General features: G+C 46.2%; 1 protein-coding gene across 16 annotated transcripts in view; it reads right to left on the minus strand.

The window, feature by feature from the left end:
• The window catches only part of LOC140483251 (nesprin-1-like), a 585,321-nt gene that overhangs the window by 468,431 nt on the left and 94,961 nt on the right, over nucleotides 1-21,929 (minus strand). For 13 of the 16 annotated variants that reach the window (XM_072581374.1, XM_072581377.1, XM_072581380.1 and 10 more), the window contains exons 3-7: nucleotides 13,974-14,069; nucleotides 11,605-11,688; nucleotides 6,401-6,421; nucleotides 3,550-3,642; nucleotides 3,269-3,447 (exon numbers count right to left, since the gene is read on the minus strand). In XM_072581374.1, the coding sequence (XP_072437475.1) occupies nucleotides 3,269-3,447; nucleotides 3,550-3,642; nucleotides 6,401-6,421; nucleotides 11,605-11,688; nucleotides 13,974-14,069 (473 nt within the window). The remainder of the gene's footprint in view (nucleotides 1-3,268; nucleotides 3,448-3,549; nucleotides 3,643-6,400; nucleotides 6,422-11,604; nucleotides 11,689-13,973; nucleotides 14,070-21,929) is intronic. The other 3 variants (XM_072581386.1, XM_072581388.1, XM_072581375.1) reach the window with 1 other exon arrangement.

Genomic DNA, 21,929 nt, shown 5'->3' on the forward strand with positions numbered 1-21,929 from the left:
GTCAGGTGTCAGTGACACAGACTAATCCAGCTCAGAGACTCGATCGCTGAGGCTGACAGAGCCCGCCTGCCTTCAATTGTCTCTTGTAGCCCTCAGTGTTTGAACCTCTCCTCCCACCAGGCCCACTCAGCAACTCTCCCCCACTCCCACCATCTCCCCAAGCTTCAGTTTGGCGTCGCACCAAGTATGAAGCATTAAATGGGCATCCCAAGCGGCAGCAACATGTTTGGGACGGATTACACAAATCACGGTGATAAAGAGCATAGAACAGTCCTGCACAGTAACAGGCCCTTCGGCCCACCAAGCCTGCACTAACATGGGACACCTTTCTGCAACTACAAACCTCTTGCCTCTACACTATCCATATCTCCTGATGCTGTCTGCCTTGGTGTGCTCTTCCAGCCTCCAGCTTGTCTAATTTGGATTCCAGCACTTGCAGTTTTTTTTGTCTCTATTCATGTACCTGTCGGGATGCCTCTTAAGTCTTGTATTGGCTTTCACCTCTGGCAGCACATTCCAAGCACTTACTGCCCTCTGTATAAAAAAAACCTGCCTCTCACATCTCCTTTAAACTTACCCCCTTTTACCTTAAACCCATGCTGCCAAGTATTGACATTTCTACCATGGGAGAAAGACTCCATCTGAGGTCCTGGGGAGTGCTGCTGAACAAAGAGACCTTGGAGTGCAGGTTCATAGCTCCTTGAAAGTGGAGTCACAGGTAGATAGGATAGTGAAGGAGGTGTTTGGTATTCTTTCCTTTATTGGTCAGAGTATTGAGTACAGGAGTTGGGAGGTCATGTTGCGGCTGTACAGGACATTGGTTAGGCCACTATTGGAATATTGTGTGCAATTCTGGTCTTCTTCCTATCAGAAGAATGTTGTGAAACTTGAAAGGGTTCAGAAAGATTTACATGGATGTTGCCAGGGTTGGAAGATTTAAGCTATAGGGAGAGGCTGAATCGGCTGGGGCTGTTTTCCCTGGAGTGTCGGAGGCTGAGGGGTGACTTTATAGAGGTTTATAAAATCATTAGGGACATAGATAGGGTAAATAGACAAGGTCTTTTTCCTGGGGTGTGGGAGTCCGTAACTAGAGGGCATTGGTTTAGGGTGAGAGGGAAAAGATAGAAAAGGGACCTAAGGGGCAACTTTTACACGCAGAGTGGTACGTGTATGGAATGAGCTGTCAGAGGATGTGGTGGAGGCTAGTACAATTACAACATTTAAAGGCATTTGCATGGGTATATGAATAGGAAGGGTTTAGAGGGATATGGGCCGGGTGCTAGCAAATGGGACTAGATTGGGTTGGGATATCTGGTCGGCATGGATGAGTTGGACCGAAGGGTCTGTTTCCATGCTGTACATATCTATGATTCCATGACTCTTCTGATCCTGACCGTGCCTTTCGTAATTTTGAAAATTTCTATCAGGTCTCCCCTCTGCCTCCGACGTTCAAGAGAAAACAAAGCAGGTTTGTCCAATCTCTCCTCGTTACAAATACCCTCCAAACCAGGCAACATCCTGGTAAATCATTTCTGTACCCTCACTAAAGCCCCCACAGGCTTCTGATTTGAATCAGTCCATAAAGGGTTTGAATACTTTGTCACAGCCCAAGCAGGGAGAGAAGGGAAATAGAAAACAATGCTATTTGGAAATGAATGTACAAATTATACTAGAGCTCCATTGAAGGAGCTTGTCAGACCATAATGTGTCACTCATACATCTTACCAGTTCTTCCTTCTAGGAGAACATGATTTTCGCCTGAAATTAATTTGTCTCACTGATGCAAGGTTGGACACATGCACGACTTTCAACTGGGGGAATTAGGAGATGTTGCCTCAACTGAGGCCAGATCTTATCCAGCTAAGAATAATATCAGAACATCAGTCATTTGGGAACAAAGACATTTTGGTACCAAACTAGGAAGGCTGAAGCAGGAGCAGCTCAGATTCCACATCCTCCCTTTTCCACCTTCCAATGAAATGACAGTTGATCTGTGGCCTAACTCCATGTAGCCACATTCCACTTGGGAAAGGGTGATTTCAATCTCAGCTCTAGTCCCTCGGCCATGGTGGAGGGAATGATGTTGGCAGGGGTGGGAGGGCACTGAGATTGCTTTTCCCACACTCTGATAATGACTTTGCCATTTTCTGCGCAGGGGGATGGGGAGTTTGAATCAAATTCCCTCCCACAGAAAAGTGGCAAGTGTAAGCTGGAAGTAATGTCACAACCAGGCCCTTAGCATCTCCCAACTCCACACGCTTCCCCAGACCAGACACTGAGCACTAGTGACAGAGAGTGGAAGAGAGGGAAGTCAGGCAGACAATGTAGTAAAGGAAAGATAGATAGACAGATAGACAGACAGCCAGACATATAGTTGGATAGAGACAGACAGATGAAGATGGAAAGCAAGCAATGGAGGTAGAGAGAGGGAGGTGAAAAGAAATATAAAGAGAAACAGAGAGATTGAGATGGAGAAAGGAGAGAGAGATGGAGAGAGAAATTTGATGAAAGAGATTGAGAGCGAGAGAATAGGATGAAGTGACAGACAGAGAGAAAGAGTGAGACAGAGACAGAAATGGAGATAGAGAGAGAGGGAGAGATAGAGAGATAGAAAGAGAGAAGGAGTGATTCAGAGATAGAGAGAGAGATAGAAAGTGCAAGAACTAAAGGAAAAGAGAGCAAGAAAGAGCTAGAGAGAGAGAAAGAGAGTAGGCTGCATTTTCCGTCTGTGAGTGAGAAGTAAAAGTTGGGACTGTTTCTGGGTCCCGAACCTGCCCTGGGAGGTAAATGGTCAATAACTGGGATATTCAATAGGGCATCACCTTCATTGACATAGCAACAAGATCTCTGTCCAGGTAAAGGTAGTGGGAACACCATCAAAGCTGCAGGATCAATCAGAGTTCTTCCAGTAGAGGGTGACAGAAAGTAAGTAAAGGGTGAGGGGTGGCAGGCGGGCACTCTAAGATCTATCATCAAAGATTCTGCAGGAGGGGCCATTACCCCAGGTGGGAGATCCTGTCGTCAGGGTAACGTGGGACTGTTTCTGCACTGGGGCCTACCTCGAGGAATAGGCCCCATGTCAGCACATTGAGCCGGATGGCAACTGAAAAATCTCGCCCTGGCATCTGATCCTAGTCCCAGAGAGAGCTGAAAATCTGAACTTCAGGCCCAAACACAACAGCAGCACAAAATGTCAGAAAAAAACAAACGATAACGCAACGCACGTCATCTGCTTATCCACTGGAAGGAGGTGTGAAGTGACACTCACTTTCCCACAGTGTAATGCACCCATTTCAGGAGAGCCTTCTTGGCACTGCCCTTGAATTTGGTGACGACCTTCCTCTTGGACGGGGGGCTCCCAGTCTCGGAGTTGGCAGCACTGTCCACGGAGGAGGTGCTGCCGGAAAGCGATGACAGCAGCGACAGATTACTGGTCAACTCCTCGATCTGTGGGTTGGAAGAGAAACCATATTGAAAATAACACTGGTCCCAGAACACACAGCTGCTCAGTCAAAAATGGGGTGGTGTAAAGAGACGCAGAATTCCAACCTGGAAGTACAAGATGATGGTCCAGATCAAACCCAGCACAATCGATGGCCTCCCATCAACGATGTCAGTGGAATTGATGTTGACCAGTTTAATCTGTAAGAAAAATGCAGCTTGTTTTCAACATCCCATTGTGTAATTCACAAATCCTCCACAGAGTGAACTTAATACATCATACTATAACTTCCATCTTTATCAAACTCATCTGCATGACTGCTATTTTTGCTCCTTCACGCACCAATGAGCTCCTATGAAAGTAGTTGGAGGCTGAGAGCTGACCTTATAGAGGTTTACAAAATCACGAGGGACATGGATAGGGTGAACAGACAAGGTCTTTTCCAAAGGGCAGGGGATGCCAAAACTAGACGGAATAGGTTTAAAGTGGGAGGGGCAAGATTTAAAACGAACCTATGTTTTCACTCAGATGGTGGTGCGTGTATGGAATGAGCTGCCAGAGGAAGTGGTGGAGGCTGGTACAATTACAGCATTTAACAGGCATCTGGATGGGTATATGCACAAGAAAGGTTTAGAGGGATACGGGCCAAGTGCTGGCAAGTGGGACTAGATTACATTAGGATATCTGGTTGGCATGGACAAGTTGGACAAAAGGGTCTGTTTCTGAGCTGTACGTCTCTATGACCCCATGACTCTAGGAAATGGTCTTGCCTCCTCTGGCCATTGTTAAAAAATAGAATGAAACACTGTTCATTTACATCGCACCATTAGCAACATCAGGACATCCAAAATGACTTCGCTACCAATGAGGTAAACTGTCCCGCTCCCCACCCACAAGGTGAATATGAGGGATCCCATGGAATCCTACAGGGGAGATCAGTCTGGTCACCTCACCAAATTACTTCATTAGAAGTCTTAATCTAATTGCTGTTTGTAGAATTTTTACTGATGCGACGATGCTGTGGTTTTAAGAGGGGCGTTTTGTCCTGGTTTATTTTACAGAGAGAGTGAGGAACAGGTGCCGAGCAGTTCTGAGAAGATAAACGGCTTACAAAGTCTTGGGTGTTTTTCAGTCAGAGCAATAGAAGCAGCCTGAATGGGTGTGGTCGAGCGCTCACAGAACCAGAATTTCTGGTTGCTCTCACGGTCTTGAAGGGGTGGAAGCTATTTTTTTCCCTCTCTCGTTTACAGCCAAAACCGAGTGTTCTCTGCCTGCTATGGGAGTCGCATGTGAGACAATCCTTTTTCTGAATTTGCCTTTTGCCAAGGGTGTGTTTATGAGATGTTACTAGACTGGAACAGTTAATTAGTAATAGTTACTGTATCTATTATGTTGTCAAGTTTTTCAATAGCATTGTTATTCCAATTCTTTCTTTCTTTTGTTGTATTTTAACTATAGTGAATAAATAAAGTATGTTTTATCTTAAATCTGCAGTTTAACCAATTGAACCGCAACTGGAACACAACACCTTATGTTTACCTTTAAAATAAAAAAAAATTAGGGTCTAGACTATCTCCTGAATACTTTGAAGAGGTTGGTCTGGTCTCTAACACTGTGCAGAATTTGGATCTGTATATGCCACATCATACACAGCGACATGGTGGCTCAGTGGTTAGCACTGCTGCCTCACAGCATCAGGGGCCCAGGTTCGATTCCAGCCTCGGCTGACTGTCTGTGTAGAGTTTGCACATTCTCCCCGTGTCTGAGTGGGTTTGCTCCAGGTGCTCCGGTTTCCTCCCACAGTCCGACGATGTGCGGGTTAGGTGAATTGGCCATGCTAAATTGCCTGTAGTGTTCAGGGATGTGTAGGCCAGGTGCATTACTCAGGGATAAATGTAGAGGAATAGGGAAGGGGAAGGGGAATGGGTCTGGGTGGGTTACTCTTCAGAGGGTTGGTGTGGATTTGTTGGGCCAAATGGCCTGTTTCCACAGTGGAGGGATTCTTTTATCTTCTAAAACATAAAGTCACCTTAGCAGATCATACAGCTGCTCTCTCACAGCAGAGTGAACGGTTGGTGGTTTCACCTGAGATTCACTGCACCTTAGAGGAGGGGAGAGGTTGAGAAGGAGGGTCCTTCATGGTAACCTCAGCTGGTGTGGGAATTGAACCCACGCTGTTGACGTCCCTTTACATTGCCAACTGAGCTAGCCGAGCCCCCATTGCTACATTACAATGGTTCAAAAATACTACATTGGCTTTAGGACCAAGGTGATGAAAAGATGTGATAAAAATGCAATTATACGAACCTGACTCTTCCTTTCAAAGTTATCTCAAAGTAAAAAAAAAATTAAAACACATCTGAAAGCTCATCTTCCTAAGTAAAAAGAAAGGAAAATTGCCATCAGCAAACAAACGCGGAGCGCTGTGTTCCGAGATTGTTTGAAGGCATCTGTCAGAGAGAATACTAAATTAACCAAGGAGGTTTCAGTGAGGAGGAGGCCTGTTCTGCTAATGGTAACTGCTGACAAACCTCGTACACTAGAGGAAGAGATACTGAAAGAAGCTAGGCCAGTAATAGCACTCAGCAGTGAAACAATTGTGCACTTAAACATCTCAAACAGCAATTAAAATAAACAACACTCAGTCAGCGCTGGGAATATTCGAAAAATAGCAGCAAGTTTGATCAAAGAGGTAAATGTTGAGGCGGAGAGGTTTCTAAAGGGCATTTCAGAGGGTGGGGTGTGGGTGGTGAAAAACTGATGTTAAATTTCAGGACATGTGTAAGTTTCCACTTGAAAGACAATGACACATGCGAGATTCCATTTAATGAACAGCAGGGAATGAGTATTTGTGTATTGATGATTTGCCACAGATGGAACACATGAAACAGCAAACAGCACGTTACACAAACACAACCAGGCTGGAAAAACGAGTTTTGTGATGCTGAGATCACTGACCGGTGATCCTCTGTAGACCGACTGGCAGCGTGACAAAAAGAATTAAAGAGATTTTGTGTTTGGTTAGTCAAATGCTTTGCTCTGTCTGCATGCAACGCAACCGTTAGCTGTTCCACCCCAACTGTTTACAAAGGTCTATGTCTTTGGTGTTAATTTCACAAGTGAATCTGTGAGCTCTCGCGGGCTCCTCTCAACCTGCAATAAGACTCCTTTACTTTGCAACATCTTTCGTGTACAGCTTCCTACCAGCAATGTCAGTTCGTGAATACTTAACAGTTTCGTATGATATTCCTTCTTCCAAGATTCAAGCTCAGACCCTTAACCTGTTTGCTTCAAATACATTAACCTTCAGGAAGCCAACAGTAGCACAGAAAGGGGAAGCCAGTCAGCCTTGCTCTGTAATTCAATTAAATCCAGGTGGATCTGTACTCCAACTCCATTTGCCAATGCTCCACCTTACCTAACAAATATCCATCGATCTCACTCCTGAAAGCTCCAACTGACCAGCAACTACAACAACCATCTGGTGGACAGCATTCCAGACTTCCGCAATTTGGTCACTCCTGAACAGTTTAGTTCTAATTCCAAGGTGGTCATCCCTTGTCCTGAAGTCCCTTGTCTGATATACTTCCTCTGGGTCTACTCTTTCGATTCGACTTTCAACATTTTAAACATCTCGATCTGCCTTCTCGAAAGAAAAACAGAAATTGTTTGGAAAAGCTCAGCAGATCTGGCAGCACCTGTGGAGAGAACTCAGCGTTAATGCTCCAGCTCTGGTGACTCTTCCTCAGAACTGATGGACGCTGGGAAAATGTTGGATTTCTGTTCTAAACACAAGCTATATTTAGCGTGCTGGGCATACGATTGTATTCCCAGCGCCCCTCCCCCCACCTTTTATCTCAGCCCGCCTGGCACACCAGCCTCATTCCTGAAGAAGGGCTTATGCCCGAACATCGATTCTCCTGTTCCTCGGATGCTGCCTGGCCTGTTGTGTTTTTCCAGCATCACATTTTTCAACTCTGGTCTCCAGCATCTGCAGTCCTCACTTCCTATAAGCTATGTTTACATAACCTCTTCAGAATTTAACTGTTTAAATCCATTATATCATTCAGGCTGGAATGATAAAACATTGTGATTTTAGTTATAAAATGGTGGGTATCCAGGCCCACACTTCAGCTATTATTTTGAATTTAATCTGTGTTGGATAAGTTTCCTGGCTCTCTCAGCAGGAGTTTTTTTTAATTCATTCACGTGATGTGGGCAGCTCTAGTGAGGCCAGCATTTATTGCCCACCCCTAATTGTCCAGAGGGCAGTTAAAAGTCAACCACATTGCTGTAGGCCTGGTGTCACATGTTGGCCAGACCAGGTAAAGATGGCAGATTTCCTTCCCTGAAGGACATTAGTGATCCAGGTGAGCTTTTCCAACAATTGACAATGGATTCGTGGTCATCCCTAGACTTTTAACTCCAGATATTTATTGAATTCAAATCCGACCATCTGCCCTGGCAAGATTCGAACATGGGTCCCCAAAACACTAACTGGAGTGTTTCAGGGAATACCCTGGGGACACATACACCAAACAACCCCACCGCCCTGTGGCCGAACCATTTCAACTCCCCCTCACACTCTCCCAAGGACACACAAGTCCTGGGTCTCCTCCACTGATAAATCCAAGCCACCTGACAACTGGGGAGGGAACACCTTGGAACCCTCCAACCACACGTCATCAACATCGGCTTCACCAGTTTCCAAACCTCACCCCAACCCAGCTCATCCCAGGTCCAACCCTCCAACTCGGCACCGCCCTCTTGAACTATCCGACCTGTCCATCTTCCTTCCCACCAATCCACTCCACCCTCCTATCTGACCTATCTCTATTAACCCCCACCTGCATCCACCAATGGCCTTCGCAAATAGCTTTTCCCTGAGCCCCACCCCCATCCCCATTTATCTCTCAGTCCCCCTTCCCCCTCAATATTCCTGATGAAGGGTTTATGCCCAAAACATCGACTGTCCTGCTCCTCGGATGCTGCCTGATCAGCTGTGCTTTTCCAGCACCACACTTTTCGTCTCTGGATTAACAATCCAGAGATAATACCATGAGGAGATAAATGCCATTTCACTTACCTGATGGATCCAATTTACTCTGAGCGAATCCCCTACCCCCACAGCAGCAATTTTATGTATTATTTCCACCATCCACATTACTTTGTTTGTCATCTCATGCTAAATGTCATCGTAATAAGTTATGACTTGCAGGAGCCGGTGTTGGACTGGGGTGGACAAAGTTAAAAATCACACAACACCAGGTTATAGGTTAGATTACTTTACAGTGTGGAAACAGGCCCTTCGGCCCAACAAGTCCACACCGACCCCCTGAACAGCAACCCACCCAGACCCATTCCCCTTCGTTTACCCCTTCACCTAACACTACAGGCAATTTAGCGTGGCCAATTCACCTAACCTGCACATTTTTGGACTGTGGAAGGAAACCTGAGCACCTGGAGGATACCCACACAGACAATGTACAAACTCCACACAGACAGTTGCCTGAGGTGGGAATTGAAGCCGGGTCTCTGGTGCTGTGAGACAGTGGTGCTAACCACTGAGCCACTGTGCATCTATAGTCCAACAGGACTCTATTTGGAAGCTTCCAAATAAACCTGATGGATTATACCTGGTGATTATTAATTTTTAACATCGTAATAAGTAATTATTTCACCTTTATTTCTGAAAAGAGCTTTTGCATTCCTTTGTTATTCCCCCCCAATCTTTCTCTGTTATCTTTTTTGCACATTTTATTCTATGGAGTCAGCACCAAAAACGTTACCACGGCAACTGCCTTCAAGGTGATACAATGCACAGCAGCATGAAGCAGTAAATCTACAGCAGTGCAAAGTCCTTCGATTCCCCAACCCCCCCACTTCCCCACCAGATACTCCTGATGTGGGAAGCTGGGTGGGGGGGGAATAGAAAAATGGGGCACCAGGGATTTCAACCCCATCCCGTCCCCAAGCAAGAATTCCAACAAGGTGAAGGAGAAAGGGTTGGAGTGGGACACACAGTGAGTTCCTTTTGGGGACTCGGTCACAGAGACTGACATTAGGAAACCAGCATTTTCACTGAAGATGAGTTTAGATCAGAAACAAAACTGAACCTTTGACCCAATTTAGTCACTTTGGCGTAACCCTGTCAAACAGTTATTACAAGCAGAATGGTGCCAGAGATGGCAAACATCCAGTTGGAGGATGAACCTTCAGATCATGAGACTACATCCACTGGAGGGGGAGAACGGCAAGTGTTTTTTTTTTAATAGGTGCATTTTTAAAATAAAATTCAGTTTAATGGGGAAAGGTTATTTCCTCTGTGGTATTGATAATGTCACTGGACTAGTAGTCCAGAGAGGAGAAAGTGAGGACTGCAGATGCTGGAGATCAGAGCTGAAAAAAATGTGTTGCTGGAAAAGCGCAGCAGGTCAGGCAGCATCCGAGGGGCAGGAGAATCGAAGTCTCGGGCCTGAGGTTGGGCTTATGCCCAAAACGTCGATTCTCCTGTTCCTTGGATGCTGCCTGACCTGCTGCGCTTTTCCAGCAACACATTTTCAGCTCTAGTAGTCCAGAGATTCAGGCTAGTGCTGGTGGGATTTAAATTCAATTAATAAACCTTCAATACACTAATGGTGACCATGACAACCATTAGCAATTGGTACATAAGTTCATTTAGTTCACTCATGTCCTTTAGGGAAAGTAATCTGCTGTATTTACCTTGTCCTCAAATGTGGTTGATTTGCTTTCCTCCTGTCGTTCTACATAGGCCACCCAGTTTGAGGGCCAAATAGGGATGGGTAGCAAATAAATCATAGCAGAATCTCTATAGTGTGGAAGCAGGCCCTTCAGCCCATACCAACCCTCTGAAGAGCACCCGCCCCCATTCCCACTATTCTGCATTTCCCATGGCTAATCCACCTACCCTGCACAGATTTGGACTGTGGGAGGAAACTAGAGCACCCAGAGGAATCCCTCGCAGAATGTGCGAACTCCACACAGGCAGTTGCCCAAGGGTGGAATCAAACCCAGGTTCCTGTGAGGCAGCAGTGCTAACCACTGAGCCACCGTGTCACCTGAAATGTGCCACACACGGCACCTGTAAGACGCAAGGATAAAGAAAGCACAGTCCTGTTCTCATTCAATGGTCTCAGCCATTGTTAAAAAAAAACGAAAGAACTGTGGATGCTAAAAATCAGAAACAAAAACAGTAATTGCTGGAAAAGCATCTGTGAAGAGAAATCAGATCTAATGTTCCAGGACCAGTGATCCTTCTTCAGAATCTGAAACGTTAACCCTGATTTCTCTCCACAGGTATTGCTAGACCTGCCGAATTTCTCCTGCAATTTCTGTTTTTGATAGTGCTACAGCGCTGGCCTGATTTGTCACCACCTCAGTTGTTGAGGCTTAACTCCTGCACCAACAATGAACAGCAGCAAAATTCCTTGAGGGGGAGGGGGGGGGGGTCGAAACTTTGAGTGGCATGATGGGTAAGTGGTTAGCACCGGTGCCTCATAGCGCCAGGGACCCAGGCTCAATTCCAGTCTCAGGTGACTGTCTGTGTGGAGTTTGCACATTCTCCCCAAGTCTGTGTGGGTTTACTCCGGGTGCTCTGTTTTCTCCCACAGTCCAAAGATGTGCAGATTAAATGGAGTGGCCATGTTAAACTGCCCATAGTGTCCAGGGATGTGCAGGCTAGGTGGGTTAGCCATGGGAAATGCAGGGCTATAGAGGTAAGGTGGGTCTGGGTGGGATGCTCTTTGGAGGGTCAGTGTGGACTCAATGGGCCAAATGGTCTACTCTCAGACTTAGGGATTCTATGATTCTGGTCCATGTTGCAAATCCGAGTAGATATTTAAACCCACACAGATGAGGTACAGCCATCAGTGAGAAGTCCGTGTCCTGAAGGATCACTCCTTGTCTAAGAGATTCAGGTAAACAGTCCCTGAATATTTGACACACCGATAAATATAGTTATTGCCACCAAAGTCATACCCAATCCCATAAACTCTGGTTTGAGTCACACTTCCAGTTTAGATCAGCACTTGCTTAGCCCCAACTGGATGTATTTGTGATCACTGAAAAGCTGTCCCGAAGTGAAGGATTTCACACAGAAATGTGACACTCCAGAAGCAAGCAGAGCTGATATTCACACTTACCCGTCTGCCCTCCAGAAACTTCAAAGCTGTTCCAATGTTGCTCACCCAGTGGATGCGTTTTGATTTACGCCCCTGTTCACAAGGCTGCAAAACCAGAACACAGATTATTCACAAGTACATTTCCCACCAAAACTATTACATTCAATACCCAACTGGCAAGGCATAATGTAACTAGCTTGATAAATCACTTTGGAGCCTTTGACCTTTATCCTCAACTCTGCAAACTCCAGGGCGCTGAAGAAAATAGTGGCTTTCATCAGTTATCTTTCATCCTCCAATGTGCAGCTGACACTTCTGATGACAGTCAATGGCATTGCCATCATTGAAACCCCCACTATCAATGTCTTAGGTGCTGACCATTGACCAGACAATAGGTGGGACAAACTGTATGAATACTATGTCAGAAGAGTACATCAATCTGGATATGCTGTGTTGAGTAACCCATCGGCGGACTCCCCTTACTGTCGTTAAAGTGGCATATGTCAGGAGTGTAACGGAGTAATCTTTATTTGCCTGGATGGGAACAGCGCCAACAACACTCAAGCAGCTCGATCCGGTCCAGGATAAAGCAACTTGGCTGAAAGCCCAATATCCATTTCCTGATCTATTCCCTCCAGCATCAACACTCCTTTGCTGCAGCGTGTATACCATCTGTGAGGTATATTACAGCAATTTGACAAGGCTTGGCTTCAGCACTTCCAACCCTCAAACTGTAGAAAGACCAGGACAGTAGGTGCACAGAAACACCTCTGCCCTTAATTTCCCCTCCACATCCCACACACCTCACTTTGGAAATACATTGCCTTCACGAGTGCATCTTTGGAGCAGTTGGACAGGCAGAGCTGTATGAGACTCGAACATCAGACCAAAGTGGGCACACTGTCACTGTGAATCCAAGGAGGAACTGGGTTCATGACTCAGCATTAGGCCTGTTATGCCCACTCTCTATGGCTGTTCTCAGAAGCGAAAAGATACATTGACTGACAGGGTGGCACAGTGGTTAGCACTGCTGCCTCACAGCGCCAAGGGCCCATGTTTGATTCCACCTTTGGGTGACCGTGTGGAGCTTGCACATTCACCCCATGTCTGGGTGGATTTCTTCCAGGTGCTCTGGTTTCTTCCCACAGTCCAAAGATGTGGAGGATAGGGCATGCTAAATTGCCCATGGTGACCAAGGATGGATAGATTAACCATGGGAAATGCGGGGTTTCAAGGATTGGGTGGGAAGCTCTTCAGAGGGGCAGTGTGGATGTAATGGGCCGAATGGCCTGCTTCCACACTGTAGGGATTCTATGATTCTAAGTATGAAAGGCTGAAGCATCATCTTCCTCCTGAATAGAGTCCAACCTTACAAGAACCAGCTAGTGCCTGGTATTTCAACCCAATGGCATTCGCATATGTATGAGCTGTGGTAGGCAGCATCTGATGGCTCTTTATCTATGGGTGCACTGTGATCAAGCTTTATTATATCTTAATGTTAACATCCTCACATGCAATTCTGGTGGTGATTCCTGGAAGCTGAACGAGAATGGGTATGTCAGCACAGTTCTAAGAAGCACTCAGATACCAAGGGGAGCAAGGGCACGTATCTCTGTGATGGTGACGAGGGGAATTCAGGAGGTTTTTCAAATATGAGCGTTCAGAATCCACTGAGTTTACAAAATAGGCATCATCCATAAAGCCAAGGGAATTGTGCTAAAACTTCGCCTGTCACCGCCTGTCATGAGTTGGGAGTACTGTGCCCACATTCTAGGGAAGACGTCAAAGCCTTGGAAAGAGATTTATTAAAATGGAGGGAGTGATGACGGGCTTACAGTTCCACGGAGGGACCGAAAAAACTAGAGCTTTTCACCTCAGACGGAGAAGGTTAAGGGGAGATTTCACGGAGTTGTTCCGAGGGTTTTGACAAGGAAACAGGAAGAGACAGTTCCCACTGGCAGGTGGGCCAGGATTCAAGGGACAAGGGGTGAAGATAATTGACAAATGGGCCGGAGGAGAGTTGAAGGTGGCACAGAGCGTATTAGGATCTGGAATGTACTGTGTGTGTGAAGGGATAGTGGTGGCACATATTTAGCAGCAACTTCGGAAGCAGAATATTTGAAAAGGAAACATGTACAGAAGGAACCAGGGTAGTACGGTCGAGTGAGTTGGCTCTTTTAAAGAGGAGGCGCGGACATGAAGGAGTGAACAGCCTCCTTGCACTGTATGATTTTAGGTATTCCCTCTTCAACCCAGATAATGCACTGAGAGTATTTGTACCACAATCCTGCTTGAATCAGATTGGAATTGTAACTCATTGTCCAGCTGCTCACTGACGAGTTGGCAGGAGAGATGGTGGCACTGCACTGGTTTCAAGCTGAAAAACTCACCAGATTCTGTCCCGAGAGAACTTCCAAGAGGGCAAGTAGCATTACACCATCCTTGATATCTTCGAACAGATCATTGACGATAATTGGGGGATTGCGCTGAAACAGAAGAGAGATAGAGAGAGACAGTTAATACTGGGTCTTAACCAGGGTAGGTTAGATAGGCAGAGGGGTCAGGTGACTGGAGTATCAACTTGATCAACAGTAGCTCAGTGGTTAGCACGACTACCTCACAGCAGTAGAAATCTGGGTTTGATTCCACCCTCAGGCACATGTCTGCATGGAGTTTGCACATTCTCCCTGTGTCTGTGTGGCTTCCTCCCACGTTCCAAAGTCGTGCAGGCGAGGGTGGATTGGCCATGCTGAATTGCCCACAGTCTACAGGCTAGCCATGGGCAATACAGGGATGGGGTGGGTCTGGGTTAGTGTGGGCCAAATGGCCTGCGTTTGCACTGAAGGGCTTCATATTTCTTGTTCTTTAAAGAAAAGCTTGGCTGCTCATTGAAGATAGAAGAGCTGAGTAATTCAGATGCCTCAGCTATTAGTGGGAAAGTGAGGGAGCTCTGATCTCAGATCTCAGGGTGTTGCTCTCATTGCAAGGAGATGGTTCCATTCCACAACTCGAGAGCAGAACTCAACTCTACCCCTTCCCTCATTAAAGCACAAATGTTTGGGGTTGTACGGTTGCTCAGCGGCAAGCACTGCTTCCTCACAGCACCAGAGACCCAGGTTCAATTCCAGCCTTGGGCGACTGTCTGTGTGGAGTTTGCACGTTCTCCCCGTGTCTGTGCGGATTTCCTCTGGGTGCTCCAGCTGCCTCCCACAAATCAAAGTTGCATTGGTTAGGTGAACTGGCCATGGGAAATTACCCATGGTGTCCAGGGATGTTTAGGTTAGTTGCATTAGTCAGGGGTAAATATAGGTTAGGGGAATGGGTCTAGGTGGGATACTCTTTGAAGGGTCAGTGTGGACTTGTTAGGCACACTGTAGGGATTCTATGATTCATTTGGATTACAACGGGCATCCAATGGGTAACAAGATGGACCCAACTCCATGCAAATAGAGAAGCCTGATGAGCTGAGATGAGGCACTGCTGTTTCTCCTGACCCACAAGCAGTGCTGCAATGTTTCTCCCCCTTCTCACCTCCCACCCAGGCTTTCTGAGGCCTGGGAAAGCCTGATGGCCAATGGTATCGAATCATGGACAGCCTACAGGAGCAGATGGAGGCCATTCGACCCATCGAGTCTGCACCACCCCTCCCAAGTGCATCTTACCCTGACCCAACTCCTCCCCACCCCACCCTATCCCTGCAACCCCGTATTTATCAGGAAAATGTTTCTCTACAAAGTCAGTGAGCTCAGTGGCATTAAAGCAGCATTAAAAACCAGCAGCATTACAGTCGTTAAACTGCCAACTCAGCTCCTGGAAGCAGTTTGGCTGGCCATCCCTTTGTCCATCATCCAGTTAAACCCAAAATGATTCCAGAACCTCCCTTTAAATAAGCAAATACAAAAACTCAGAGTCTGACCCTTCCCAGATGCATTGACTCAGAGCTGCAGCAAAGGTAAGAGAGCACAGTCTGAGCAATAAATGCCCAGAGTGAACAACAGAGCCAATAATTGTTAATAAGCTCACTTCTGGACACTTTGTACTGTCTTTGTCAAGTACATGGCAAAGAGGTAGTATTCTGATAGGAGATTATACGCACAGTTATCACACAAACGGACAATGAACAAATCCTGAAGATTGTACCAACTGTGAGTCAGTCAATCACCCAACATTTTCTTTTTGTGAAACAAGACTCCAGCTACGTTTAGAGTACCTACTATAAATACCTTCCAATGAAGTGCTCAAAGAAATTGAATCGAGCAGTGACCCACCCCCCGTTGTCCAGACAGCCGGAAAGGTCAAGTAGTTAATGGCAAGAACACGTCATATCACATTCACCTACTGAGCTGTCAATCAACCAGCAGAACACAGGTCACTCTGCCCCCTCCAGGTCTGTTGTGACATTCAGTGACATCATCGCTTGGTGTTCTTTGATATTTTTTTCCCATTAAGTGTAATTGATCCAGCACATCCAAAAATGCAGCACTCCTTCCGTATTAGGCTACTGTCTCATCTCTCCTCATATCGTTCTGACTTCAAGTCCCACTCCAACAGGTGAGCATAAAAATCATGGCTCTGTCTGCCTGTTCCCAGCTTGCAACTAAAGACGCTACTACTCTGAATAAAAGCTTTTATTTTAATCCCATGAGTCTACACCAATATTAATCCCTCAATTAACAACACAAAAATACAAATCATGGGAAAATTAACAAACAGCGAATTTCACAACTAATCTTGGAGGAATCTGTTTGGGCGAAGTTCACAACACAGAATCAGATAAGTTAATTGTTGTTTTAAATTGTTGTTGTTGTTTTAAGTGTGTCCAACAGAATGGCTGCAGTAGTGAGTAAAGTGGGTTCTTTCTTGATTATCTAGAGGGCATAGGTTTAGGGTGGTACAGGTATGGAATGAGCTGCCAGAGGAAGTGGTGGAGGCTGGTACAATTGCAACATTTAAGAGGCATTTGGATGGGTATATGAATAGGAAGGGTTTGGAGGGATATGGGCTGGGTGCTGGCAGGTGGGACTAGATTGGGTTGGAATATCTGATCATCATGGACGGGTTGGACCCAAGGGTCTGTTTCCATGCTGTACATCTCTGTGACTCTATAACATTTGGCTATAACGTTCTGTGCATGTTTCCTATTTAACACCAGCGAATTTCCGAAGAAATAAATTGGCTGGAAAGCTCCTTGAGATACCCAATGGGAATGAAAAGCCTGATACAAATGCAAGTCTTTCTCGCTTTTTCCCTTTGCAAGTGTCATGTGTGGGATTCGATCCTGCAACCTTTTGACGCAAAGTACCATCTGCTGCGGGGAGTAAGAATGGTTCTGCGCTGGTCCAAGGATCAACAAGAGGTAGCCACTTTTCTACAGATGCCATGCTTTAAAGGGTAAACTCTGGGCAATCTTTTACAGGAGTCTGAGCAACATGGGTGATGGCAAGACATGTGGCAATGTCAGCCAAGCAGCCCAGCAAGGCCTGCCAAGATCATCTTGGGTTACCCGAGGTGGCACAGCGAGATTTTCACCTCGTTCATCTTCTGTTTCCCATCGTACAATGTCAAGACGACCCGAGGCGGGAAGTGGGAACGGGAACCTGGCAAATCCCACTCACGACTGCTCCAAACACTGGGCACCAGGCACCAAACCCTCAGGGCATGGTCCATGGGTACTATACCCATGTCCCCTACGTCCACTGGCATTGGTGGAGCAGGCTGAAAGAGCTAAATGCCCTGCTCTCACTCCCAGTGTCTACTTCTCCAGTGACAGGAGCCTTCAAAGTGCGCCTTGGAAGGAAACAGGAACTATCACTGTACTGTCGCAACAAGGACACTGTGCTCTCAGGGACACACGTCCAGCTCACAGGCCGGACCAGGACACAGCCTCAGGCTCTTCAGTTTCTCACATAATGCTCACTCACTCTGAGCCCACCTGGATGCTGACAGAAACCCTGCCTTGCCTTTTTGTGCTCTGCACCCCTCAGCCAGAGATACCTGGCCCATATGCCTTCTGTCTTGCCTCATAGTTTAGCACAGACACTACGCCCGGAAACTTCTCACAGTGATCAGCATGATGCAGTCAACTCAAAAGGTGGCAGCTTTCGATCGGTTGGGGATCTAGGCACATTTAAGTTAAGGGCAAATTCCGATGCCCATCCAGGGGCATGAACACAGTCAGTGGGCCACTCAAGGAGGGTCAGAGTCAGGACGCTCTCCACACAATGGTTGAGGGGCTATAAAACGGCTCAGCCCATTCCCCTTTCTCCCCTCTTGGGAGGCTGTCTCCCTCCTGGAATGAGAAAGATGGGCAGGTGTTAAGGGAGGCGCAAGTGGGGTGGCACAGACATGATTTTCCATGCCAATGGGGATGTGTTCCGAGGGAGCAGACAGTGCAGAGGGCACGCAGGGTTAGTGCTGTCGGGAGCTGGAGTGGACCACAGCAAATGAGGGAAGATGCTGCATTAGTCGGAGTGGTGACAGCACAGGTCTCGATGGGAGGTGGACGCAGTAGCAGAGGCTGGGAGAGTGTAAGGTGTCAGAGAGAAGACGGCAGGGCGCTTACACTAGCGGAGTGGAGAAGGATATAGACATTCCCTTTGACAGTCCGTGCATTCTCTAGATGACAGAGGCTGCCCTGATCTGGACGGCAACCTTGCACCAGGCTGGCTTGGCATAGTCAGATGTCTGGAGCTCTCCTGCAGCTCCTGGGGGAAGAGGAAGTCCTGCCTCTTTACCACCCTGTCCCAGAGGGAGCTCAGGAACATCAGGAATGGTGCAGGGCAACTCCTGACTTAACAGCGCTCGTCCAGGTGCACAATGGGCTTTCAAAGATGGCACAGGCACCAGAGAGGCCAGCTATTCATGGACAATCTGCTGAGTGGCAAGATGTTCTGGGAAGGGTAGAACCAAACGTGACACATGCCATAGGTATAGGGTAGGTTAAATAACGCAGCCAGTTTGATAAGATATGGTGAGGAAACTCGGAGGGCCTTGCAATATAAATCCCTCCAAAACTTTTGACATATCTCACCCTTAGCGAAGGAAATATTAAGATTTAGTCCCCTGAAGTGATGTTATTTTAGTCAGACTCTAGCCTCCTGACCTTCTAGGAGTTAGGCCACTCAGGACTGAGGTAAGGAGGAAATGTTTCACTCAGGGGGACTAGAAGTTTTGAAAATGGCTACTCCAGGGGGTTGTAACAATTCAATCATTGAGCATATTCAAGACAGAAACTGATAGTTCTCCAACTATTAAAAACATCAAGGGATATGGCAATTGTGCAGGAAAATAACACTGAGGTAGAAGATCAGGCACGATCCAGTTGCATGACTGAGCAGGTTAGATGGGCTGAATGGCCTGCCCTTGCTTCTGATTCCTATATTCCTGTGTTCTTAGTTTGCTGCTGGCAAATCCCATGGGACAGTGGGTCCTCACGTTTGCTATCAGAATTGGATCTCTGGTCCCAATACATACAAGCCTCCAACAGCATTGCCCTCACTGAGGATCACTGAGAAGGATATGGGTAGCATCGCAGTGAGAACACCACTATGCCAAGTCATATACCAGCCTTTGTGAATAAGGGTCTTGCATTGGCGGTTTCCCAATCTTCTGAGATTTTCTCCAGAATCTATGGATTCTTGGAAGATTACTATCAGTGTATCTACTACCTCTGTGACTACTTCCTAGATACATCCCATCAGGTCCAGGGCAATTAATGGCCTTTAGCCCTATTAGTTTCCCCGTACTTTTTCTATTATGATACCTCATTAGATGATTTTCCTACAGTGTGGAAACAGACCCTTCAGCCCAACAAGCCAACACTGACCCTCCGAAGAGTAACCCACCCAGATCCATTCCCCTACCCTACATTTACCCCTGACTAATGCACCTAACATTGTGGGCAATTTAGCATTGCCAATTCACCTAACCTGCACATCTTTGGACTGTGGGAGGACACCGGAGCACCTGGAGGAAACCCACGCAGACACGGGGAGAATGTGGAAACTCCACACAGACAGTCGCCCGATGCTGGAATCGAACCCGGGTTCCTGGCGCTGTGAGGCAGCAGTGCTAACTACTGAGCCACCGTGCCACCCATAAATATACATTGTGTTTATTTCTGGTCCCCATTTGAGCATTTAGTAATTTTGGAATATTATCAATGTCCTATACCATGAAGACAGATGCAAAGTGTTTATTCAGCGCCCCTACAATTCACTGGTTCTCCATTATTATTTTACCAGCCTCATTCGAAAGGGGCCTAATGGCCTCTCTCATCCTTTTCATTTGTTAAGATAGTCTTACTGTCTGCTTTGCTACTACTTCCTAGTTTGCCTTCAAAATTTATTTTTGCCTTCTTTACATTTTGGTCGTCTTTTGTTTGATTTTTAAAATGCTCCCAAATACTTAGCAACAATCTTTTCCACATTTTACGATATATTTTCTTTCAATGTGAAACTATCCTGAATTTGTTGGTTAACAATGGTTAGTTTAGCACTATCCCAGAATCGTCTTCCTCATTGGGCTGTGTCCTTGTTGTGAGGCATAAACTATTTTCTTAAAGGTTTCTTCTACTAAGCTCCTTTTTCTGTCCTCTTCAATCAACTCCACCCTCATACCTTTGTAATTGCCCTTATTTCAATTTAACACAGTTGTTTCCAAACCAAGTTTCTCACTCTCCATCTGAATGCCAAATTTGACTATATTACTGTTTTCGAGGGGGTCTTTGAGATGATTCAATAAACCTGCCTCTTTACACATTACCAGATCCAAAATCCACATCTCTGGTTGGATCCACAACAAATTGCTTGAGGAGAATATACTCTATGAACTAATTCTAAGATGAGAGGAGTCATAGAGTCATAGAGATGTACAGCATGGAAACAGACCCTTCAGTCCAACCCATCCATGCCAACCAGATATCCCAACCCAATCTAGTCCCACCTGCCAGCACCCGGCCCATATCCCTCCAAACCCTTCCTGTTCATATACCCATTCAAATCCCTTTTGAATGTTGCAGTTGTACCAGCCTCCACCACTTCTGGGTAATCCAAGATGGAGGATGGGAAGAATTTCTGGCTGTAACAGCTGCTCCTTTTTTGAGGTATTTTAGGTGCTGGAGGTGATTTCCTCCAATTCCAGGAGCAGCAATTACTATTTTATATATTGTTGCATTGTTTTGGAACTTTTTGAGGTTGAGGAGAAAAAATATAAAAGGGAGGTGAGGGGCAACACTTTCACACGGGGGGGAGGGGTGGCTTGTGTGGAATGAACTGCCAGAGGAAGTGGTAGTTGCAGCTTTTGTGGCAAAATTTAAAACTCATTTGGACAGGTACGTGAACAGGAAAGATTTAGAGCGATGTGGGCCAAGCACAGGCAAATGGGACTAGCTAATTTGGGAAACGGGTCGGTATGGGAGAGTTGGACCGAAGGGTCTGTTTCCATGTTGTATGACTCTCTGATGTCCTCGTTGCTACCTCTTCCATTCAGATTTTCCTAATCTACATGGAGATTAACGGCATCCATGATGAACATCTTTGCCTTTTTTTTACATGCCGTCATTTCCTGATATATTCTCTCATCAGTGTCCTTTTCTGCTTGTTTTGGCTTACCTCCACCCAAATGGATTCTACATGTTCCATTCCAAAAGCAATTGTTGCTATCGCACTTGGTCCATCTCATTCTAACAAAGCTTTTCCACCATCCTTTCCCTCTTGCCTGTCCATAACACCATAAGGTAAAGGAGCAGAATTAGGTCATTTGGCCCATCCATCTGCTCTGACTGATATGTTTCTGAATCCTATTCTCCTCATAATCCTTGATCCCCTCATTCATCAAAAACTCTATCTACCTCTGTCTTTAATATCCTCAATGACTTGACCCCCATTACCATTTACAGCAATCAGTTCCACAGATTCACTACCTTCTGGCTGAAGAAATTCCTCCTCATCCCAATTCTAAAGGGTCATCCCTTTATCTGAGGCTGTGCCCTTGGGTCCTAGTCTCTCCTCCTCATGGAGACTGTTTCTCCATCCAAGCCTCTTGGTCCTTTCGAAAAGTCACATACCATGGAATATTTGGTACTTCGCTTTGATCTTTGATGGGAATTGGTGGACTCCATGAGTAAATAAGAAAATTATAAATGACTCTGTTGCAAAAAGTCATGTAGATGGTCCTCAATCCTCATTCTCGTTGGTTTTTGCCCATGATGTACATGGTCCACTCATTCCACAGCAAACTCTCAACGCAGAACAAGTGGAGGACTGTATGTACGCACTTGTCTCAGTAAACCTAAGTTAACAGTCATGATTTAGAGGTGCCGGTGTTGGACTGGGGTGGACAAAGTT

The sequence above is a fragment of the Chiloscyllium punctatum genome, chromosome 11 (assembly GCF_047496795.1).
Source record: "Chiloscyllium punctatum isolate Juve2018m chromosome 11, sChiPun1.3, whole genome shotgun sequence".
NCBI classification, from domain to species: Eukaryota; Metazoa; Chordata; class Chondrichthyes; order Orectolobiformes; family Hemiscylliidae; genus Chiloscyllium; species Chiloscyllium punctatum.